General features: G+C 30.9%; 2 protein-coding genes across 2 annotated transcripts; one reads left to right on the top strand and one right to left on the bottom strand.

Moving 5' to 3' along the window:
• The first annotated feature begins 510 nt into the window (after positions 1 to 510).
• Positions 511 to 15,678, top strand: LOC111690135 (Golgi-specific brefeldin A-resistance guanine nucleotide exchange factor 1). Its single transcript, XM_023452589.2, has 9 exons — positions 511 to 945; positions 1,107 to 1,305; positions 1,817 to 2,922; positions 2,988 to 3,983; positions 5,701 to 5,909; positions 5,984 to 6,210; positions 6,277 to 8,634; positions 12,004 to 12,287; positions 12,376 to 15,678. The coding sequence occupies exons 1-9, from the start codon at positions 844 to 846 to the stop codon at positions 13,540 to 13,542; spliced, it is 6,648 nt and encodes a 2,215-aa protein (XP_023308357.2). The 5' UTR covers positions 511 to 843; the 3' UTR covers positions 13,543 to 15,678.
• On the bottom strand, positions 14,682 to 20,911 carry LOC111690127 (the record flags this gene model as incomplete). The annotated part of the gene is made up of 4 exons (XM_046955831.1): positions 14,682 to 14,761; positions 18,549 to 19,662; positions 19,722 to 20,478; positions 20,841 to 20,911. Coding segments are annotated over 4 exons (2,022 nt in total), but the record flags the coding sequence as incomplete, so codon positions are not given.
• Positions 20,912 to 21,636: the final 725 nt, after the last annotated feature.

Genomic DNA, 21,636 nt, shown 5'->3' with positions numbered 1-21,636 from the left:
TAGACTATAGACTAGACTATAGAGTAGACTAAAGACTAGACTATAGACTAGACTATAGACTAGACTATAGACTAGACTATAGACTAGACTATAGACTAGACTATTGACTGTACTATAGACTAGAATATAGACTAGTCTATAAACAAGTCATTAGACTAGACAAAAGACTACAGTGCAGACTAGGCAATAGACTACAGTGTAGACTAGACAATAGTCTACAATATAGACTAGACAATAGACTAGTCTATTGACTTAACATTGAACTATAAACTATTCTATTTACAAAACTATGTCATTGACTAGACTATACAATATTTTAATTTGTGTAAAAGTGCTAAAATATATAAAGCTTTAACTGAAATTCCATGCATGTTATATATTTGTGTCTGTAGTGCTGCCATATCTTTTTAATTTTCTTAGAAATTTAGTTTGCCAAAACAAATTTTGACAGTTTTGCTTTGCACTAACGAAACGTCATCACTTATTAAAAGAAAAAACAGCAACGATCAAGAAGAAGCAGACAGTAGAAAAAAACAAGCTGCAAGAAAATTTGATTTTTTATTAATTCGTGGTTGCGTTTAGTAATTTTTAATGAAAATTTAATTAATTTCCTTAAAAATAAAATGTAAATTAATAAAAAAATAACGCTAAGCAACAAGTGTTTCATCAATTATACTTAATAATTGTAAAAAAAGTTAAACAATTTAAAGAAATTAAATAAAAACCCCAGAAACTAACTACACCCCATCTTCAAGAATTTTTTGTGCTTAATTTTTTTTTCTTTAATTGAAAAAGAAAATTTTATCAAGGTTTTTTTGTTAAAAATCGTAAATTTAAGCCAAAATGTCTTTGCCTGGCAATGGCATATTTGTGGTCCGGGGCGAAATGTCCACTTTAATGACCGCTATGCGTAGAGGCTCCCGTTGGAATGCCACCGCATACGTGGTAAGTTTGTATTTGCTTATATCTTGCTTTGTATATATTATGTACTTATATATTGCGTGTTTGTATATACTTTATCACTATATAACTTTACATATGGTGTTTTTAGTGATTTTATTAATAATTAAAAAACTATATATTTTCTTATGTTTGTTTCTTTATAGGATGAGGAAAAAGATGGTTTAATGAAATTATTTATGGACCTTAAACAGGTGCTTAATCGCATTGAGGATTTGCGCTTAATCGATCCGAATATTTTTTTGGCCCCTTTTCTAGAGGTCATTCGCACCGAAGAGACCACGGGAGCGGTCACTAGTTTGGCCTTATCAGCTATAAACAAATTTCTTTCATATGGTTTGATAGGTAAGGAAGTTATATTTTAGTTCTTACTTGATTTCGAAACTCAGCATTATTTTAATAAAGATTTCTAAGAGGAAATCATAAAGATAAAGATTTCTTATTTGAATTGAATATCTTTTCCTTATAAAAAATGCTAATTAGAATTGTTGCTGTCAAATAAGAACAAAGTCCAAGGATATTGCTTGTAAACATGAAAACCACTTAAACTAGAACTGAACTAGAACTGAACTAGAACTGAACTAGAACTGAACTAGAACTGAACTAGAACTGAACTAGAACTGAACTAGAACTGAACTAGTACTGAACTAGAACTGAACTAGTACTGAACTAGAACTGAACTAGAACTGAACTAGAACTGAACTAGAACTGAACTAGAACTGAACTAGAACTGAACTAGAACTGAACTAGAACTGAACTAGAACTGAACTAGATCTGAACTAGAAATGAAATAAACCTAAACTAGAAGTTTACACTGATTTTTACAATTTTTATTCTCTCTCCTCCTATTAACTAGATCCCACATCCCCCAATCTGGCCGTAATAATAGAAAACATAGCAGACGCTGTGACTCATGCCCGTTTCATGGGCACAGATCAGTCATCGGATGGTGTCACTCTCTTTCGTGTAGTTGAAGTTCTACACACTCTAATGCGCAGTCCTGAAGGTTCAGTGCTAACGAACGAAGCTGTTTGCGAAGTTATGTTAAGTTGTTTTAAAATCTGTTTCGAACCAAGACTCAATGAACTGCTACGCCGATCAGCTGAGCAGGCCTTAAAAGATATGGTTCTATTGCTGTTTATGCGTTTGCCGCAATTCGCTGATGATCGCAGTGAATCGGGTTTATTGAAGAAATTTCAAATGTTAGCAGCTTCCATGGAAAATGATAAAAAACAAAGGAAAAAAACACTTAAAACACAGACATCAAATGATACGAATCTTAAGCGTAGTCAAAGTTTAAAGGGTAATGATTTGACTAAACTGGGTACGGATGAACAGCAGCAGCGTAAAATTTCTACACATTCACAGCCGGGAGAGGATACTGGCACTCTGCAGACACCAGGGCCGGTTAATCATTTGAAAGCACCTCCCTTGGCCACCACACCAGCTACACCAGCTGGTAATATTGTAGATTTGCAGGGGAAAATAACCCAAACTCCCACCTCAGCTTTAACACAACAAGCTGATAGCACAGATGTGGCGGGAGATACTACAACTGTTAATAGTGATGTTAACACTCCCTTGATATCGGTAGAACCAGCTTCACCACCTACTAATAACAACACTGAAGCGGATTTAGAACAACGTCCTCAATCTCCTCATTCACAGGCCGGCAGTAGTGAATACATCAATTCTGTAGGAGTACGTTTTACCCAACAAAACTCTGTGGATGGTTCAGAGGGTATGGCACCCTTGGTGCCCTATGGTTTGCCTTGTATACAAGAATTATTTAGATTCTTAATTTTACTATGCAATCCCTTGGATAAACAAAACACCGATACCATGATGCATATGGGTTTGAGCCTGTTGACAGTGGCTTTTGAAGTAGGAGCCGATAATATAGGCAAATATGACTCCTTGCTGCAATTGGTTAAAGACGATTTGTGTCGTAATCTATTTGCGGTAAGTATTTTAAACTTAAATTCTTAAAATACAACTTTAAATTGATATTCATTTCTTTCCTTTAGCTTATGAACTCTGAACGTTTGACCATTTTTGCTGCCGATTTGCAAGTTTGTTTCTTACTTTTCGAATCGCTGAGAGGTCATCTTAAATTTCAATTGGAATTTTATTTAAGAAAACTAAACGAAATCATAGCCAGTGATAATCCCAAGACTCCTTATGAAATGCGTGAATTGGCTTTGGATAATTTACTACAATTGTGGCGTATACCTGGCTTTGTTACCGAGCTTTATATAAACTATGATTGTGATTTATATTGCAGTGATTTGTTTGAAAGTATTACCAATCTTTTGTCCAAATACACGCTATCCGCCACAAATGCCATCTACAATACCCATATAATAGCTATGGATACTTTAATTTCGGTGGTGGATAGTATAGAAAGTAATTGTGCTGCTGCCAAAACTACCAATTCTTCAGCTAATAACACCAATACCGTAGACTCAACAAACCCTAATACCCCCTCCTCAGCTATGAGACACTCACGTCATAATTCCGGTTTAGAAGGCATTGTTATCGATGATCCCAATAATTTGGACGACACCAAAGTCGAAAATATTTCCAAATTTCTTAACTCATCTACACGTATACGTTTACTATCGGGTGATACTGCTGCCGAAAAGGCAATAACTCGTGAATATCTTAAAGATGTCAAAAACAAAAAACGTATTCTAACTCAAGGCACTGAACTTTTTAATCAAAGACCCGATAAGGGTATACAATTCTTACAGGAGAATGGTATTTTAAATCCTCAACTTGATCCCATGGAGGTGGCTTTATTTTTGCGTGAAAATCCTGGTCTCGATAAGAAAATGATTGGTGAATATATATCGAAAAAGAAAAATGTTGATTCTAAAATTCTTATGAATTTTGTGGAATCATTTGATTTTAATGGTTTACGCGTTGATCAGGCGCTACGTTTGTATTTGGAAACATTCCGTTTGCCCGGAGAGGCTCCGTTGATATTTTTGGTTTTAGAACATTTTGCAGATCATTGGCATGTAAGTGAAAGATATGAGATTAGTAAAAAATTACATTATAATGGGATTATAATGTATAAAATTACATTATAATCTCATTATAATGTATACAAATACATTATAATGTGATTATAATGTATAAAATTACATTATAATGGGATTATAATGTATAAAATGACATTGTAATAGGATTATAATGTATAAAATAACATTATAATGAGATTATAATATATACAACTACATTATAATGTGATTATAATGTATGCAAATACATTATAATGGGGTTATAATGTATGCAGATACATTATAATGGGATTATAATGTATAGAAATACATTATAATGGGATTATAATGTATGCAAATACATTATAATGTGATTATAATGTATAAAAATACATTATAATGGGATTATAATGTATACAGATACATTATAATAGGATTATAATGTTTACAAATACATTATAATGGGATTATAATGTCTACAAATGCATTATAATAGGATTATAATGTATACAAATACATTATAATATGATTATAATGTATAGAATTACATTATAATGGGATTATAATGTATTCAACTACATTATAATTGGATTATAATGTTTACAAATACATTATAATGGGATTATAATGTATAGAAATACATTATAATGGGATTATAATGTAAAGAAATACATTATAATGTGATTATAATGTATAAAATTACATTATAATGTGATTATAATGTATTCAACTACATTATAATGGGATTATAATGTATACAAATACATTATAATGGGATTATAATGTATACAAATACATTATAATGCGATTATAATGTATAGAAATACATTATAATGGGATTATAATGTATAGAAATACATTATAATGCGATTATAATGTATAGAAATACATTATAATGGGATTATAATGTATACAAATACATTATAATGGGATTATAATGTATACAAATAGATTATAATGCGATTATAATGTATAGAAATACATTATAATGGGATTATAATGTATGCAGATATATTATAATGGGATTATAATGTATGCAGATACATTATAATGGGATTATAATGTATGCAGATACATTATAATGGGATTATAATGTATACGAATGCATTATAATGGGATTATAATGTATAGAAATACATTATAATGAGATTATAATGTATAGAAATACATTATAATGAGTTTATAATGTATAAAAATACATTATAATGGGATAATAATGTATGCAGATACATTATAATGTGATTATAATGTATAAAATTACATTACAATGGTATTATAATGTATACAAATGCGTTATAATGGGATTATAATGTTTGCAAATACATTATAATGGGATTATAATGTATAAAATTACATTATAATGGGATTATAATGTCTACAAATACATTATAATGGGATTATAATGTGTACAAATACATTATAATGGGATTATAATGTATGCAAATACATTATAATGGGATTATAATGTATACAAATAAATTATAATGGGATTATAATGTATGCAAATACATTATAATGGGATTATAATGTATACAAATACATTATAATGGGATTATAATGTATACAAATACATTATAATGGGATTATAATGTATAACATTACATTATAATGGGATTATAATGTATACAAATACATTATAATGGGTTTATGATGTGATAAAATGCATTATAATTCTATTATAAGATGTACTAAATGAAATTCCAATTAAATCTCATTTCTCCACTCCTTATTGCAGAAACAAAATGGTGAACCCTTTGCCAATACCGATGCTGCCTTTAGTGTAGCCTATGCTATTATTATGTTAAATATGGATCAACATAATTCCAATGCCAAACGTTTAAATGTACCCATGACTCAAGAGGATTTCAAAAAAAATCTAAGAGGTCTCAATGGTGGTGGTGATTTTGATCAAGAACTCTTGGCCACCATATTCAATGCCATTAAGTAAGTTCAAACTTAGTTCTTGTAAACATTTAATTTTTTTATTTTTGTTTTTTTTTTTTTTTTTTTTTTGACAGAAACGAAGAAATAGTTATGCCGGCCGAGCAGACAGGTCTGGTGCGTGAAAATTACTTGTGGAAAGTGTTATTGAGACGTGGTGCCACCTCGGATGGTGCATTTAACTATGTACACGATAACACTTATGATATGGAAATCTTTAATGTTATATGGGGTCCTTCGTTGTCTTCTTTAAGTTTTATGTTTGATAAAAGCAGTGAAAATGGTTATCAAAGAACTTTGGCTGGTAATTTGATAAAAATAGGATTGAAATTTTCGAAATTTCTTTAATTTTTTTTTTAATATTTTTTAGGTTTTACCAAATGTGCGGGCATATCGGCTTTCTATAATCTTTATGAGGATTTTGATGCCTTGATTTTGACCTTGTGCAAGTTTACCACCATTTTAAGCAGTGCCCAGCAAGAGGCCCCCAATCCGGCCTTAAACGAAATAGTACAAGCGGTTAATTTTGGTTTAAATCCCAAAGCTCAAGCAGCCATGCGTACGGTATTCGCTTTGGTCCATGATTATGGTGATTCTTTAAGAGATGGCTGGCGCCATATCTTGGATATTTATCTACAGTTATTCCGTTTGAAATTATTACCCAAATCTTTAATGGAAGTTGAAGATTTTTGTGAACCTTCTGGCAAGGCTCAATTGGTTCTGGAGAAACCTAGTCAAAAGCAAGAATCTGGTTTATTCTCCAGTCTTTACTCCTACCTCTCGTCCGAGGGTCAAAGAGAACCATCCTATGAGGAACAGGAATTTATTAAGATTGGAAAGAAATGCATTAAGGAATGTCAATTGGATCAAATGATTCAGGAATCGAAATTTGTACAATTGGAATCATTGCAAGAGTTATTGAAACAGGTATTGGGTTCCGTTAAGGCACCTAATGCTCATAAATCTATAGGCATGCCTTATTCGGAGGATATTGTGGTCTTTTGGATGGAGTTTTTGGTGAAAATTGTTATTTATAATAGAGATCGCATGATACCCTTGTGGCCGGCTGTTAGAGATCAAATGTATTTGCTATTAATGGGCAGTGCCTCTTGTGGTTATGATTATTTACTCAATCGTTGTATAGTAGCCATGCTTAAGTTGGCCATTTATCTAATGCGCAATGAAGAATTGTGTCCGGTGGTATTGAAATCCCTTAAAATGCTGCTAATGTTAAAGCCTAGTGTCATCTTGCGCATTTCCAAACAGATTTCCATTGGCATGTATGAATTACTTAAGACCTCGGCTCAAAATATACATTCCGAACAGGATTGGCAAATAGTTTTTACAATTTTGGAATGTGTAGGTGCTGGCGCCGAGCCACCAGAATATGAAGATGCTTCACTGCCGCAACCCAATGGTATGACAGCCAAATCGGATGGGGCTTTAAGTAGTGAGGAAGATTCCGGTCTACCCGATAGAGGTTATATATCAGACTCAGAATTGGCCGGCAAGCAAGCTACAAGAACTCAACAGACTCAGCAAACAGGACAACAGCAACAAAATTCCAATACCAGCAGTCCCTTTCCCTCTAGTCCCACGGCTGAGAATTGGATTTTGGTTAATAAAGATACCGACTTAACAGCGACTGCTTCACGGCCACAGTCACCTCCCGAATCCCTGGCAGGAGCTCCCACTTTATCTAATCTTGTCTACAATTGCAAGTTAATGGATCATATGCCTTTTGCTTTATTCAAATGTTGGGACTCTTTGGCCTTTATCGTACGCAATGTGGCTCATATAACACCCTACAACTTTGAGAGTTGTGTACGTTGTATACGCACTTTTGTGGAGGCCTGTCGTGATGGTGGCATACGTCAAAGACGTAAATTTGAGGCATCCTTATTAGCGGGTGGACAAAATCAAAAGAAACGTACGGCCAACAAACGTAATGCTGGTGTCAATGAACGCACCAAACACCACAGCCATGATAGTCATGGACATTTGGAAAATAGTGGTGATATAGGAGAAGAAAACGATGATGATTTGGCTCAACGTTATGAGACCTTATCCATACAATTGCTAGATCTTATGTACACTTTGTATACGCGCACTGCTCAGATCTTCCGCTGGTGGGCCGAAGAAGGTTGTGCTGTACCTCAGTGCTCCGCTTTATGGGCTCAGGGATGGTGTCCTCTTTTACAGGGCATAGCCCGTTTGGCCATGGACAGACGTCGTGAGGTTAGAACCTACGCCATATCCTGTCTTCAGCAAAGAGCTTTACTCGTACACGATCTACAGACACTGTCCGGTACGGAATGGGCTTCCTGTTTCCAACAGGTTCTATTTCCTCTGCTCAACGAATTACTACCCGATAGCCCGGCCGTGACACTCTTAGATCCCATACTCCTAGAAGAATCACGTATACGTACCGCCACCATAATGTCAAAAGTTTTCTTACATCATCTAACCCCTCTCATCGAACTGGGTAATGCTTTCAATGAACTTTGGATACAAATTCTAGATTATATTGAGAAATTTATGAAAGTTGGTTCGGATATGTTGTCGGAACAAATGCAAGAAATTTTAAAAAATATGCTGCTAGTTATGCATTCAGTAAGAGTTTTTCATAATAATGATGGCAGCCTTCATATGGCTTTGTGGGAATTAACCTGGAAGAGAATAGGAGAATTTTTACCCAATCTTAAAGATGAACTATTTCGAGATGAGGGTAAGTGAGAGATTTTTCTTTTAAACATTTTATTACAACATTATTATCATTATTTCATAATTGAAAAAAAAACAAAAATCCTAAAGGTTATTTTAAAAGGGTCTTGAAAATATTCGACCAAACTAAACAATATATAGCAACTAATAGAGAATATGATATTAAAACTCAATTGGCTTGAAAATTATTGAAAAAGGTAAAAAAGTAAAAGTTTCCGGGAAGTTGATTAAACAAACTGAAATTTAAAACTGAATTTTTTTAATATAAAAGACAGATAAATACTATTCTGAATATCTGAATATATTGTGTATTTTTATTTATTTTTATAAAAATTTCATTAATTTATAAACCCAGGAAAAATTTTAGAACTTGTTCTAGAACGAGTGAAAACAGAACCACTTCAGATTATCAAACAACAGCCTTGGAACTAGTAGTAGAGTCGCCATTACTTTTAGAATCCATTCCTTAGAATATTGTTGTGGTTTTTAAATACTTCTAAATAGTTTTTAAGGAACTAGTTCTTTGAGACATAGCTACTACACTAGTTCAATGTGACGCATACTAGTTCCAAAACAACTTCTTGGAATCAATAAAATTAAACTTTTATAAACATAATTTTATCGAAATAGAAAACGCGTTTCAAATGTATATTTTTGCATTCAACTGAACTACAAAAGAATGGTACCGAAAGAAGGGAAAATTAGCTGCTTTTAACGAACTATATCCTTACAAAAAAATATTTTAAAAAATTAGAGATGCGAAGGATTTTTATTAAATTTTACTTAAGATTGCATTACAAAAGTAAAAATTTCTCAACAGTTTCTTAAAATTGCTTCTAATCTTAATAATTTCAAAGAAAAACTCTAAAAAGAAAAGAATATTTGTTTATACGTTCACTAAAACTTTCATGCAACTAGTTTCGAGTTTGACAAATTCAAACAAATATCATTGATTAAACAACTAGTACCAGAAGTATTCCAAAGAACGAGTACCGACTTCAGAACGCTTCCTCAGAACCAGTTCCGAAGATGGCAATTTCAAACAAAAATCATTTGTCTCCTAATCGCTAAACTAAAACGACTTCAGGCTAAAATCGTGTGTTCTAGAATCTGTTGTAGAACTAATACAATTTTTCCCTGGGAATTTAGTTTTTTTTTAAATAATTCTTTTAATTTATAAAGAAGTATTTTATTGTGGTTTTTGTTTAATTAAATGCGATAATAATGTATAAATATTCATTATAACGTGATTTTAATGTATGAAAATTCATTATAATGCGATTATAATGTATATAAATACATTATAATGTGATTATAATGTATGTAACAACATTATAATGTGATTATAATGTAGTGATATACATTATAATGCGATTATAATGTTTGTGAATACATTATAATGGGATTATAATGAATAAAAATACATTATAATGTGATTATAATGTATATGAATACATTATAATGCGATTATAATGTACATAAACACATTATAATGTGATTATAATGTATATAAATCCATTATAATGCGATTATAATGTATATGAATACATTATAATGTCGTTATAATGTAGTTATGTACATTATAATGGGATTATAATGTATATGAATACATTATAATGGGATTATAATGAATACAAATACATTATAATGTCATTATAATAAATTGAAGTTGATTATAATGTGATTATAATGTATATAAATACATTATAATGTGATTATAATGTAGTTATATACATTATAATGCGATTATAATGTATATGAGTACATTATAATGGGATTATAATGAATACAAATACATTATAATGTGACTATAATGTTTGTGAATACATTATAATGTCATTATAATGTAGTCATATACATTATAATGCGATTATAATGTTTATGAATACATTATAATGAGATTATAATGAATACAAATACATTATAATGTGATTATAATGTATATGAATACATTATAATGCGATTATAATGTACATAAATACATTATAATGCGATTATAATGTATATAAATCCATTATAATGCGATTATAATGTATATGAATACATTATAATGTCATTATAATGTAGTTATGTACATTATAATGGGATTATAATGAATACATATACATTATAATGTTAATTTTATGTATATAAATACATTATAATGGGATTATAATGAATACATATACATTATAATGTTAATTTTATGTATATAAATACATTATAATGGGATTATAATGAATACAAATACATTATAATGTGATTATAATGTATATGAATACATTATAATGGGATTATAATGAATGCAAATACATTATAATGCCATTATAATACATTGAAGTTGATTATAATGTGATTATAATGTATATACATACATTATAATGTGATTATAATGTAGTTATATACATTATAATGCGATTATAATGTATATGAGTACATTATAATGGGATTATAATGAATAGAAATACATTATAATGTGATTATAATGTCTGTGAATACATTATAATGGGATTACAATGAATACAAATACATTATATTGCCATTATAATACATTGAAGTTGATTATAATGCGATTATAATGTATGTAAATACATTATAATGTGATTATAATGTATATAAATCCATTATAATGTAGTTATGTACATTATAATGCGATTATAATGTTTATGAATACATTATAATAAGATTATAATGTATATGAATACATTATAATGCGATTATAATGTACATAAATACATTATAATGTGATTATAATGTATATAAATCCATTATAATGCGATTATAATGTATATGAATACATTATAATGTGACTATAATGTAGGTTCATACATTAAAATGCAATTATAATGTATATAAATACATTATAATGCGATTATAATGCATATAAATTCATTATAATGCGATTATAATGTATATACATACATTATAATGCGATTATAATGTATATAAATACATTATAATGGGATTATAATGTATATAACTAAATTATAATGGAATTATAATAAATATGAATACATTATAATGTGATTATAATGTAGATAAATTCATTATAATGCGATTATAATGTACTAATATGCATTATGTAAACATAAAGTTTTCGCTTTTTTTATAATTTTTATCGGTAAAGTGTTTTTTTATGTTTATTTTACAAAAATACAAAAAAAAAAACTATAAAAAATTTCCTAAAAAAAACTGAACCCGTCACCTTTTTTTATTTTAAATTTCATTCCTCCCCTTCAAATCTCACACAACAAACAACATTTTCATAAAATTGCAACAATCACCTAACAAACTCATCTACAAACTTAAAACTAGTGTAAGCTTAACTTAACACTTACAACAAGACATTAAAAACTTATAAATTTATTAACAAAAAAAAACCAACATTTTAAAGGAAATCGAGCTCATGTTATGAATCAGCAACAGCAGCAACAACAACAGACATCAACATCAACAACAACAACAAATATAAATAATGATCTGAATAGAATACCAACAGTGGCCATAGTACCACAATCACAAGCTTTAATACAACAGCAAACGGCTCCTATACAAATTCAGCAACAACAACAACAATCACCTTTATTAATGTCACCTGTAGAATCACCACGTCATAGCATTATATTACAGCCTCCCCAAGCAGAGGCTTTACAAAAGCCAGCCTTTATATTGGGACAAGTAAGAACGCAATGAAATTAAGTTTTTTTTTTGTTTTTTTTTCTTAAAAGGATTATTTTTTTTTGTTTTTTTTTCTTCAATCAAAAAGTTACCACCATCTAATACTAATATGATACCCATGCCCATGTTAGTGCCACAACAGCAGCAGGTTCCTTTAATGTCCCCAACAACTTCGGATGATAAACCCTCTACTAGTGATATTTTACTAACACAAACTATAGAACCTGAAGCTACGCTAACTACCAATACAACTTCACCTATACATCAGCTAACAGCTAACGAAGCTGTTAGCACAATGACCAATGAACAGATGACAAATCAAGCAAGCGCTGCAGCAGCAACAACTAATGTTCCTACCGGTCTTAATAGCATGCCATTGAGTTCAACAATGACAGAAGCAACAACAGGTTGTAATTCATATTCCATAGAACTATTTGAGACACCACCACCACTAGTACCAACCGCAACAGCCAACTCACATGAAAGTTATCAGCAACAATCAACTCATTCCGTGGACTCTTGCGAAGCGCAAACATCAAATGAAACTCATCAGAAACAGGAGAGTATGCGCCAATTACTGCAACAGCAATACAATCAATATTATCAAAACTATCAACAACATCAGACCATAATGCAACAGATGAAAAAAATGGCCAATGATTCGTTGAACACTAGTAAAGAAGCCACAAATACCAGTACATTCAATACATCCATCTTAAGTGGTGATGAAGTTTCGACCATAGCAGAAAGTGCTGAAGATTATAGACCTCCACCCACAACATCATCGTCAGCAGCCAATACATCGGCTAATGTGCCACTTTCTCATTTATTGGCCGGTAATGAGTATCCCTCGCTACATAAGCAGCCACCAACTGCCATTGTACAAAGTTTTGCTCCTGTCTATGTGCAGTCTGTGCAACAGCCTCAAACTGGCAATGATATCTATCAGGAATATGTGCAAAATCCCTATAATTTAACGCTGCAACAAACGAATGCCTCCATTAGTGCTCCTACTTTGGTGAGTGTAGAGCAGCATCAACAAAACTTACGACAATTACAGCTGCAATATCAGCAACAACAACAGCAGCAGCAGCAACAGCAACAAATGGCTCAACAGTCATCCTCTACACAAGCTACAGCTTCACAAAATCTTAATCATACGGAAGCATTTAATAGCCCTGCCAATTATTTCACCTCCACTGTAGATCCTAATACCATACCACCCGGTTCGGAAATGCTCTATGGTCATCCCTAAAATGCTTTGTTAATGTAAAAGGTTTTATTAATATAGAGTTAATGAAATAAAAGCAGGTTATTTTACTTTTCTAGTTGTTGTTATGAAATTTGTAAAGAAATCAGAGAAAAATTTGCGATAATTCAATCACAATAGATTATTCTTTAAAGTCTTTTCTTGACTTTCTTTTAGAGTACAAGTCAATCGAATGTTTTGAAAGATTAGCTTTAATATTTTTACAAAATTTTCAAAGTTTCTTAAAGAATAAGTCTAATTTTATTCACAATTGTTAAATTCAATCACAATGGTGATGGTCTCTTAAAGTTTTTTCTTGACTTTCTCTTACAGAACAAGTCAATCGAATGTTTTGAAAGATTTGCTTTAATGTTTTTAAAAGATTTTCAAAGTTTTTTTTTAAGCATAAGTAAAATTTAATTCACAATTGTCAAATTCAATCACAATGGTGATGATGACTTTCTCTTAGAAAGCGAGTTAATCGAAAGTTTCTAGAGATCTGCTTTATTGTTTTTAAAAGATTTTCAAAGTTTCTTTAAGTATAAGTAACGTTTTATTTACAATAGTCAAATTCAATCACAATGGTGATGGTCTCTCAAAGTCTTTTCTTGATCTTCTCTTAGAGAAAAAGTTATATTGAATGTTTTAAAAGATTTGTTTTTAAAAGATTTTTAAAGTTTCTTCAAATTTATTTACAATTGTTAAATTCAATCACAATGGTGATGGTCTCTCAAAGTCTTTTCTTGACTTTCTTTTACGAACAAGTCAATCGAATGTTTCGAAAGATTTGCTTTATTATTTTTAAAAGATTTTCAAAGTTTTTTTTTTAAGCAAAAGTAATATTTTATTCACAATTGTTAAATTCAATCACAATGGTGATGGCGGCGATGATCTCTCGCTCAGCGAACAATAGAAGGCAGTAAACATAAAAATTATTGTAGAATTTAAAATTTCTTTAGCTGTACTTTAAATTTCTCTCAAAATTGTGAAATTCAATCACAATAGAGCTTTCTCTTACAAAGTGATGTGGGGACTCTCACTTAGCGACGTGCCGCATTAAGTCAAATCATAGAATTCTTAAATTTTATAGAAGATTTTCTAATACTCTTTAAGCATTATGAAAATTTTTTTCAAAACCAGAAATTTCAATCACAATAGAGCTTTATAAAGAAAGATTTTTGTGAACATTCACTTGAAGAACCTAAAGTGAAAGTCAAATTATTAACTGTAAGGAAATTTATTAATTTCGTAAGACATTTTAAAGCTTCCTTCAGCTTAATGATACTATCAATCACAATAGATCATTCTTTTGTGAGTGTGTAAGGATTATTCCTAAAAAATCTACAAAAAAGTAAAAATTATTGCTCCAAGAGCAATTTTGTTTAAAATATTGTTCAAGTTTCCTTTAGCGTAATGAAAATTTCAATCACAATTGTTAAAAACAATCACAATAACAACATTTTTACCAAGATTTCGGTGGACTTTCATTTAGAGAACTGCAGGAGGTAGTAAATCTCATTGCCGCAAGTGAAATACGTTTGTATGAAAGTTATCTTAAAACCTAAACTTTCAGTCACAATAGAGCATTAAATACAAACATTTTAAAGAACTCTGGTTAAGTGAATAACTAGAGGAGTGTTAAATTCCTTTAACTAAAAGTCTTTCTTAATGTTATAGAAGATTTTGAAAAATCTTTGTGTTATAAACATAAATGTGATATTCATTCACAATGGATTCTATAAAGAATTTTGTGGAAACAAAATTCAACACTAAAATATCTACAAAACTCGAGCTTTTCCAAAAATTTTGGATAAAATTTATTGAAAATTTTAAAGATTTCCAAAATCATTAATAAAATTTCAATCACAATAGTAAAATTTCAATCACAATAGAGTCTTGACTTGGAAGATTTGAGTTAAGAACAACATTAAAGCATAATTCCACAAATTAAGATAAAACCTTAACAATTTTAAAAACTATCATTCACAATAGTGTGCAAATCTGCTGTTAAGGAGAGAACATATACATTTCTTTACAAATCATTTAACAACCCTGCTCCTTCCCAGAATTAGTTAAAGCAAAACTTAAACTGTTTTATCCTAACTCACTTACACAACCCCAGACCACTAACCCCCCCCCCCCCCCCCCCCCCCCCCCCCCCCCCCCCCCCCCCCCCAAAAAAAAAACTCCTTTTAGAGGTTAAACCTGTAAAATTTTATTAAATTTAATTACTATTTTGGTGGTTTATTTTTTCTAACAACAACATTCCACCATTTTGTTAATTAGTCTAATGTTTTTAACTCTCTAATTTAGTTCAATTAAGTAACAAAACAAAAAAATTTATTATTAATTATTGCAACAAAATTATTAAAAAAAAACAAACCTATATATAAAACACATCATCAGCTTAAAAGCTAAACTTGTTTTTTTTTGTGTTTTATTTTTTTAACTTTAAATTATATTTATATAGAAAAAATTATCAACAAAAATTTAAATAAATTGTTTAACATAATAATTTATACACTTATGTAATGGAAAAAAATCTAAAGTATATATTTAAATAAAACAAAAGCTATATGTCAATCTGTATATACATTATAATTATATAAAACAAAAGAGAGAAAAAAATATTATAAATAAATCTGTATCTACAAATTATATAATAAAAAATATTACAAAAAATAACGGATTTTTCTTTCAGTGTATTAAATGGGTGCAACGTAAAGAAAGTTAGAAGTTTTTGTGTTTTAAATTTGATAACAGACCAGTCAGACTATAGACTTAACTTTATTCCAACTATAGACTGAAATACATTCAGGACTATAGAACAAACTATAGACTAAACTAAATATAGTCCACACTATAGACTAAACTATAGACTAATATATAGACCAGACTATAGACTAAACAATAGTACAAACTATAGTCCAATTATAGACTAACCTATAGTCCAGACTATAGACAAAACTAAAGTACAGCTATAGATTCAACTACGGTCCAGACTATAGACCTAACTATAGCGCAACTCTAGACTATACTATATTACAACTATATAGTAAACTATAGTCCAGACTATAGACTAATCTATAGTGCATACTATAGATTAATCCATAGTCCAAACTATAGACTAAACTATAGTCCAGACTATAGACGAAACTATAGATTAATCTATAGACCAGACTATAGACTAAAAAATAGTCCAAACTAAAGACAAAACTTTATACCATCTAAAGATTAAACTATAGTCCAGACTATAGACTAAACTATAGACTACTCTATAGTCCAGACTATAGACTAAATTATAGTCCAGACTTTAGATTAAACTATAGTCCATACCATACTACTCTTTTGTCCAGACTATAGACTACTCTACAGTCCAGACTATAGACTACTCTACAGTCCAGACTATAGACTACTCTACAGTCCAGACTATAGACAAAACTATAGTCCAGACTATAGACTAAACTATAGTACAGACTATAGACTAAACTATAGTCCAGACTATAGACTAAACTATAGTCCAGACTATATACTAAACTATAGTCCAGAATATAGACTAAACTATAGTCCAGACTATAGACTAAACTACAGACTAAACTATAAAACAGACTATAGACTAAACTATAGACCAGACTAAATACTAAACTATAGATTAATCTAAAGACCAGACTATAGACTAAAAAATAGTCCAAAATATAGTCCAATTATAGTCCAGACTATAGACTAAACTATAGTCCAGACTATAGACTAAACTATAGACCAGACTGTAGCCAAAACTATAGAATAATCTATAGACCAGACTATAGACTAAAAATAGTCCAAACTATAGTCCAACTATAGTCCAGATTATAGACAAAACTATATTCCAGGCTATAGACTAAACTATAGTATAGATTATAGACCAAACTATAGTCCAGCCTATAGACTAAACCATAGACCAGACTATAGAATAAACTATAGTCCAAACTATAGACTAAACTATAGTCCAACTATTGACTCAACTATAGTCCAATTATAGTCCAACTATAGACTATAGTCCAGACTATAGACCAGACTATAGACCAGATTATAGACCAGAATATAGACTACACTATAGTAAGACTATATTCTAAACTATAGCCTAACTATAGACCGAAATACAGTTCATAATAAAGTGTGAACAATAGTCAAGACTATAGAGTGAACTAAAGTCCAACTTTAGACTAAACTAAGTATATATAGACTAAACTATAGACTAACTATAAACTAAACTATAATCCAGACTATAGTCTAAACTGAAATCCACGCTATAGACTAAACTGTGAAAAGTGTAAACAGTAGTCAAGACTATAGAGTGAACCACAGTCCAACTTTAGACTATATATAGTTTAGTCTAGACTAAACTATAGACCAACTATAAACTAAATTATAATCCAGACTATAGTCTAAACTATAGTACAGACTACAGACTAAACTAAAATCCAGGCTATAAACTAAACTGTAGTCCAGGCTATAGACTAAACTGTAGTCCAGACTGTGGACTAAACTATAGTCCAACTATAGACTAAGCTATAGTCCAACTATAGTCCAGGCTATAATCTAAACTGTAGTCCAGGCTATAGACTAAACTGTAGTCCAGACTGTAGACTAAACTATAGTCCAATTATAGACTAAACTATAGTCAAGAGTATAGAGTAAACTAAAGACCAGGCTATAGACTAAACTATTGTCCAGCCTATAGACTAAACTATAGTTCAGACTTTAGACTAAACTATAGTCCAGACTATAGACTATATTATAGTCCAACTATATAACTATAGGTTATACTATAGCCCAGACTATAGACTAAACTATAGCCCATGCTATAGACTTAACTATAGTCCATTCTATAAACCAGACTATAGACCAGACTTAAATCCAGACTATAATCCTTTTCATTTATTATCACAAAATACTCTACTTCTTCAATCTCCTCCACAGTTTCTTTTTCCATACAACTTCCAATAAAAACACAACAATTGCCATCAACATACCTCCGGTATAAATATAAAAAATATACATAAAATGAACCAATGTCAACGGTACCGGATGTTCAAGATTTTCCATCAAAGTAGTATTTAAACCAGTTGCTTTTTGTATTTGCAAAAAAATCATATCGCTCCATTTAACCTCCAGGCCCGTGGTCTGTACACGCAATATAAATCGCATAAGCGAATGATAAAAAGGTGAATTAAATTGCATGGGTAAAGTCATATAAACATTGGGTATACATAGCTTGGATACAATACGAAAACGTGGTTTCCATAGATTCATTTGTAGACGTTGTATAACACGCCATTCATCCTTGAACACAGTATAGGCATACGAAGTGTTTAAATGATTTAGATGATAGGAAACTGTATCGGGATCACTGATAATTATATGACTGCTAAAGTTATCGGGTATTAAATCTAAATAATTGAAGGTATCATGTATATAATCGAGCAGCATTATGGAAATATTGGATTTTCTTAAATCCTCTAGCGATTCAATTTGCTGAGGAAATAAAGTACTGCTTAGGAAAGAAGTTAGGGCGGCTATATGGGTTTGACCATAAATCATGCCTGAAAGTAAGAGTAACATGTGCAGAAATATTTTTCTACGACAGGCTATGCTGTTGCGAGTTATAGTTTTAAAATGACCCATATTACCCAGAGGCATGCTGAGCAGTCCCTTTAAGGTGGTAGAAAAAGCCAACCAGGTTCTTACATCACCATAATTATCATGATTAACAAACATATAGGATAATTGAAAAGTTAAAAATAACACCAATAGCATGGACCACATTTTCACGCTCAACGTTAGAGGTAAATAGAGAGCGGGAAATATTTCCGGTTTTACTGGAACCACCACACAACAGTTGGTATTTGTAATGGGATAACTGTTAAAGAAATGATTGGGCTTTAGGGCGGTTAGGGGATGTATAGAAATGTCTATTTTGCGGGCATTCAGCAAATCGTTAATATAGCCCATGACAGCAATCCAGGAACCGTTGAAATTAACATTTTTCAATTCCCTATAAGTGGCATTAATGTACTTGGTATATTCCCTGTAGATGAGACCAGTTATGCCGGTAACGGTATCTGCTCCGGTAAAAAGATCCTTTGACTGAAAATAAACTGTCATTATGTCATCATTATAAGTTCCTTTTTTTTTTGGCAACTTACCTTAAAAACTAAAGGTTTATCCTCAAATACAGGTGTCCGAAATCTATAACCCCACAAATTTGAAATACGTTCGCGAAAGTATTCTCTAGGAGGTTTTTGCGTTAGCTGTATCATTTTAATGGGCCTCGGAAATGGTGTATATGTATAAACTTCCAATTTTAATTCCTCTAAACTTCGATCTATATGATCCCTTTGGAATAGAAGTATAACATTAAGTAAATTTTTCGACCAACACCAACGAAAAAATCTTCTCATTTTCTCAACACGTACTATGGTGAAAATATCGGTCAGTTCATGGCCTATTGCAAGGAATACGATTTTCGTCTCTAAACTGGCGCCCAGAGATAGAGATACGAATTCTTTTAGTTCTGTATCAAAAATATCATTAAGTATAACTACAGCCAGATTTTTATTAGTTAAAATTGAGCCCAGATTAGGTATGGCCTCCGTATTGTTAACATATTTCCAGGGGGCAATGGTGAAAATCATTACAGGTTTTCTCAACTCTTCAGATACGTGACGAGCCAATAAGTTACCCAAACTTTTACGTATTAACTCAACATGCCAAGATTCTCCTTGATTTCGAGTTGCCAGCATTAGACCCTTTTTTACGGGCGGTTCATAAAAAGAACCTGGTGTACGATAGATTATAACATTATCGAAATTGTGATGTTTATGTAGTTCCACCATAAGATCCATTAATATTAAAACTTGTTGCTGTAAAACAAATTCTTTGGGGGCCATGGCTTGACAATAGCTAAGGAAAGTAAGAAGTATCTGAACTATAACTTTTTGATTACAAATCATGCTTGCTTACAGCGTTACTGACGAAGAAATCTTTGTGCCCCATGTATTTATATAGGCTTTTAAAAATGTGCACCTATTCTCAGTTTATTAAACTCATTAAGAATGTTTTTTTCAGAGGATTTTTTCTAATTCTATTGTACTTAATTTTGTTTACCCTTTTTACTTAGTTATCAATTATTTCTTATTAGAGGTAAATTAGGGTGATAATTTCACTTACCACCTGTTTTCAATTATCTTCATTAGATTTATTTAAGTACCCAGTAATCTTTAATCGAAAATTAATTTCTTTATGCCAAATTTCTAAAAAACGACCTCATTAAATCAATAAACACTAATTTTTTGAAAATCCCTAGAGGTGGGGCTAAGGGACTTAACATATAGTAAATAAATTCAAAATTAAAAACAAAAAAATAAACTAAACTGTACTATAGACTAAACTATAAACAAGACTAGACTTCAGACTAGATCATAGACTAGACTTTAGACTAGATCATAGACTAGACTACAGACTAGACTATAGCCCGGATTAAAGACTGTATTATAGATTAGACTATAGACTAGATTATAGACTAGACTGCATACGAGACTATAGACTGTACTATAGATAAGACTATAGACTCGATTATAGACTAGACTATTGATTATACTAAAAACTAGACCATATACTAGTATATAGACTAGACTATATAATATACTATAAATTACATTATAGTCTAGTCTTTAGCCTAGATAATAGACTATATTATAGACTAGACTATTGACTAAACTATAGACTAGATTATAAAATAGACTATAGACTAGACCATATACTAGAATATAGAATCGACTATAGACTAGACTATAGACTAGACTATATACTAGACTATAGACTAGACTATAGACTAGACTATAGACTAGACTATAGACTAGACTATAGACTGGACTATACTCTAGACTAGACTATAGACTAGATTATAGACTAGACTATAGAGTAGATTATAGACTAGACTATAGAGTAGATTATAGACTAGACTATAGATTAGACTATAGACTAGACTATAGACTAGACTATAGACTATACTATAGACTAGACTATAGACTAGACTATAGACTAGACTATAGACTAGAC

The sequence above is a fragment of the Lucilia cuprina genome, chromosome 6, assembly GCF_022045245.1.
Source record: "Lucilia cuprina isolate Lc7/37 chromosome 6, ASM2204524v1, whole genome shotgun sequence".
In the NCBI taxonomy this organism is placed as follows: Eukaryota; Metazoa; Arthropoda; class Insecta; order Diptera; family Calliphoridae; genus Lucilia; species Lucilia cuprina.
This window is presented reverse-complemented; position numbering and strand designations above follow the sequence as displayed.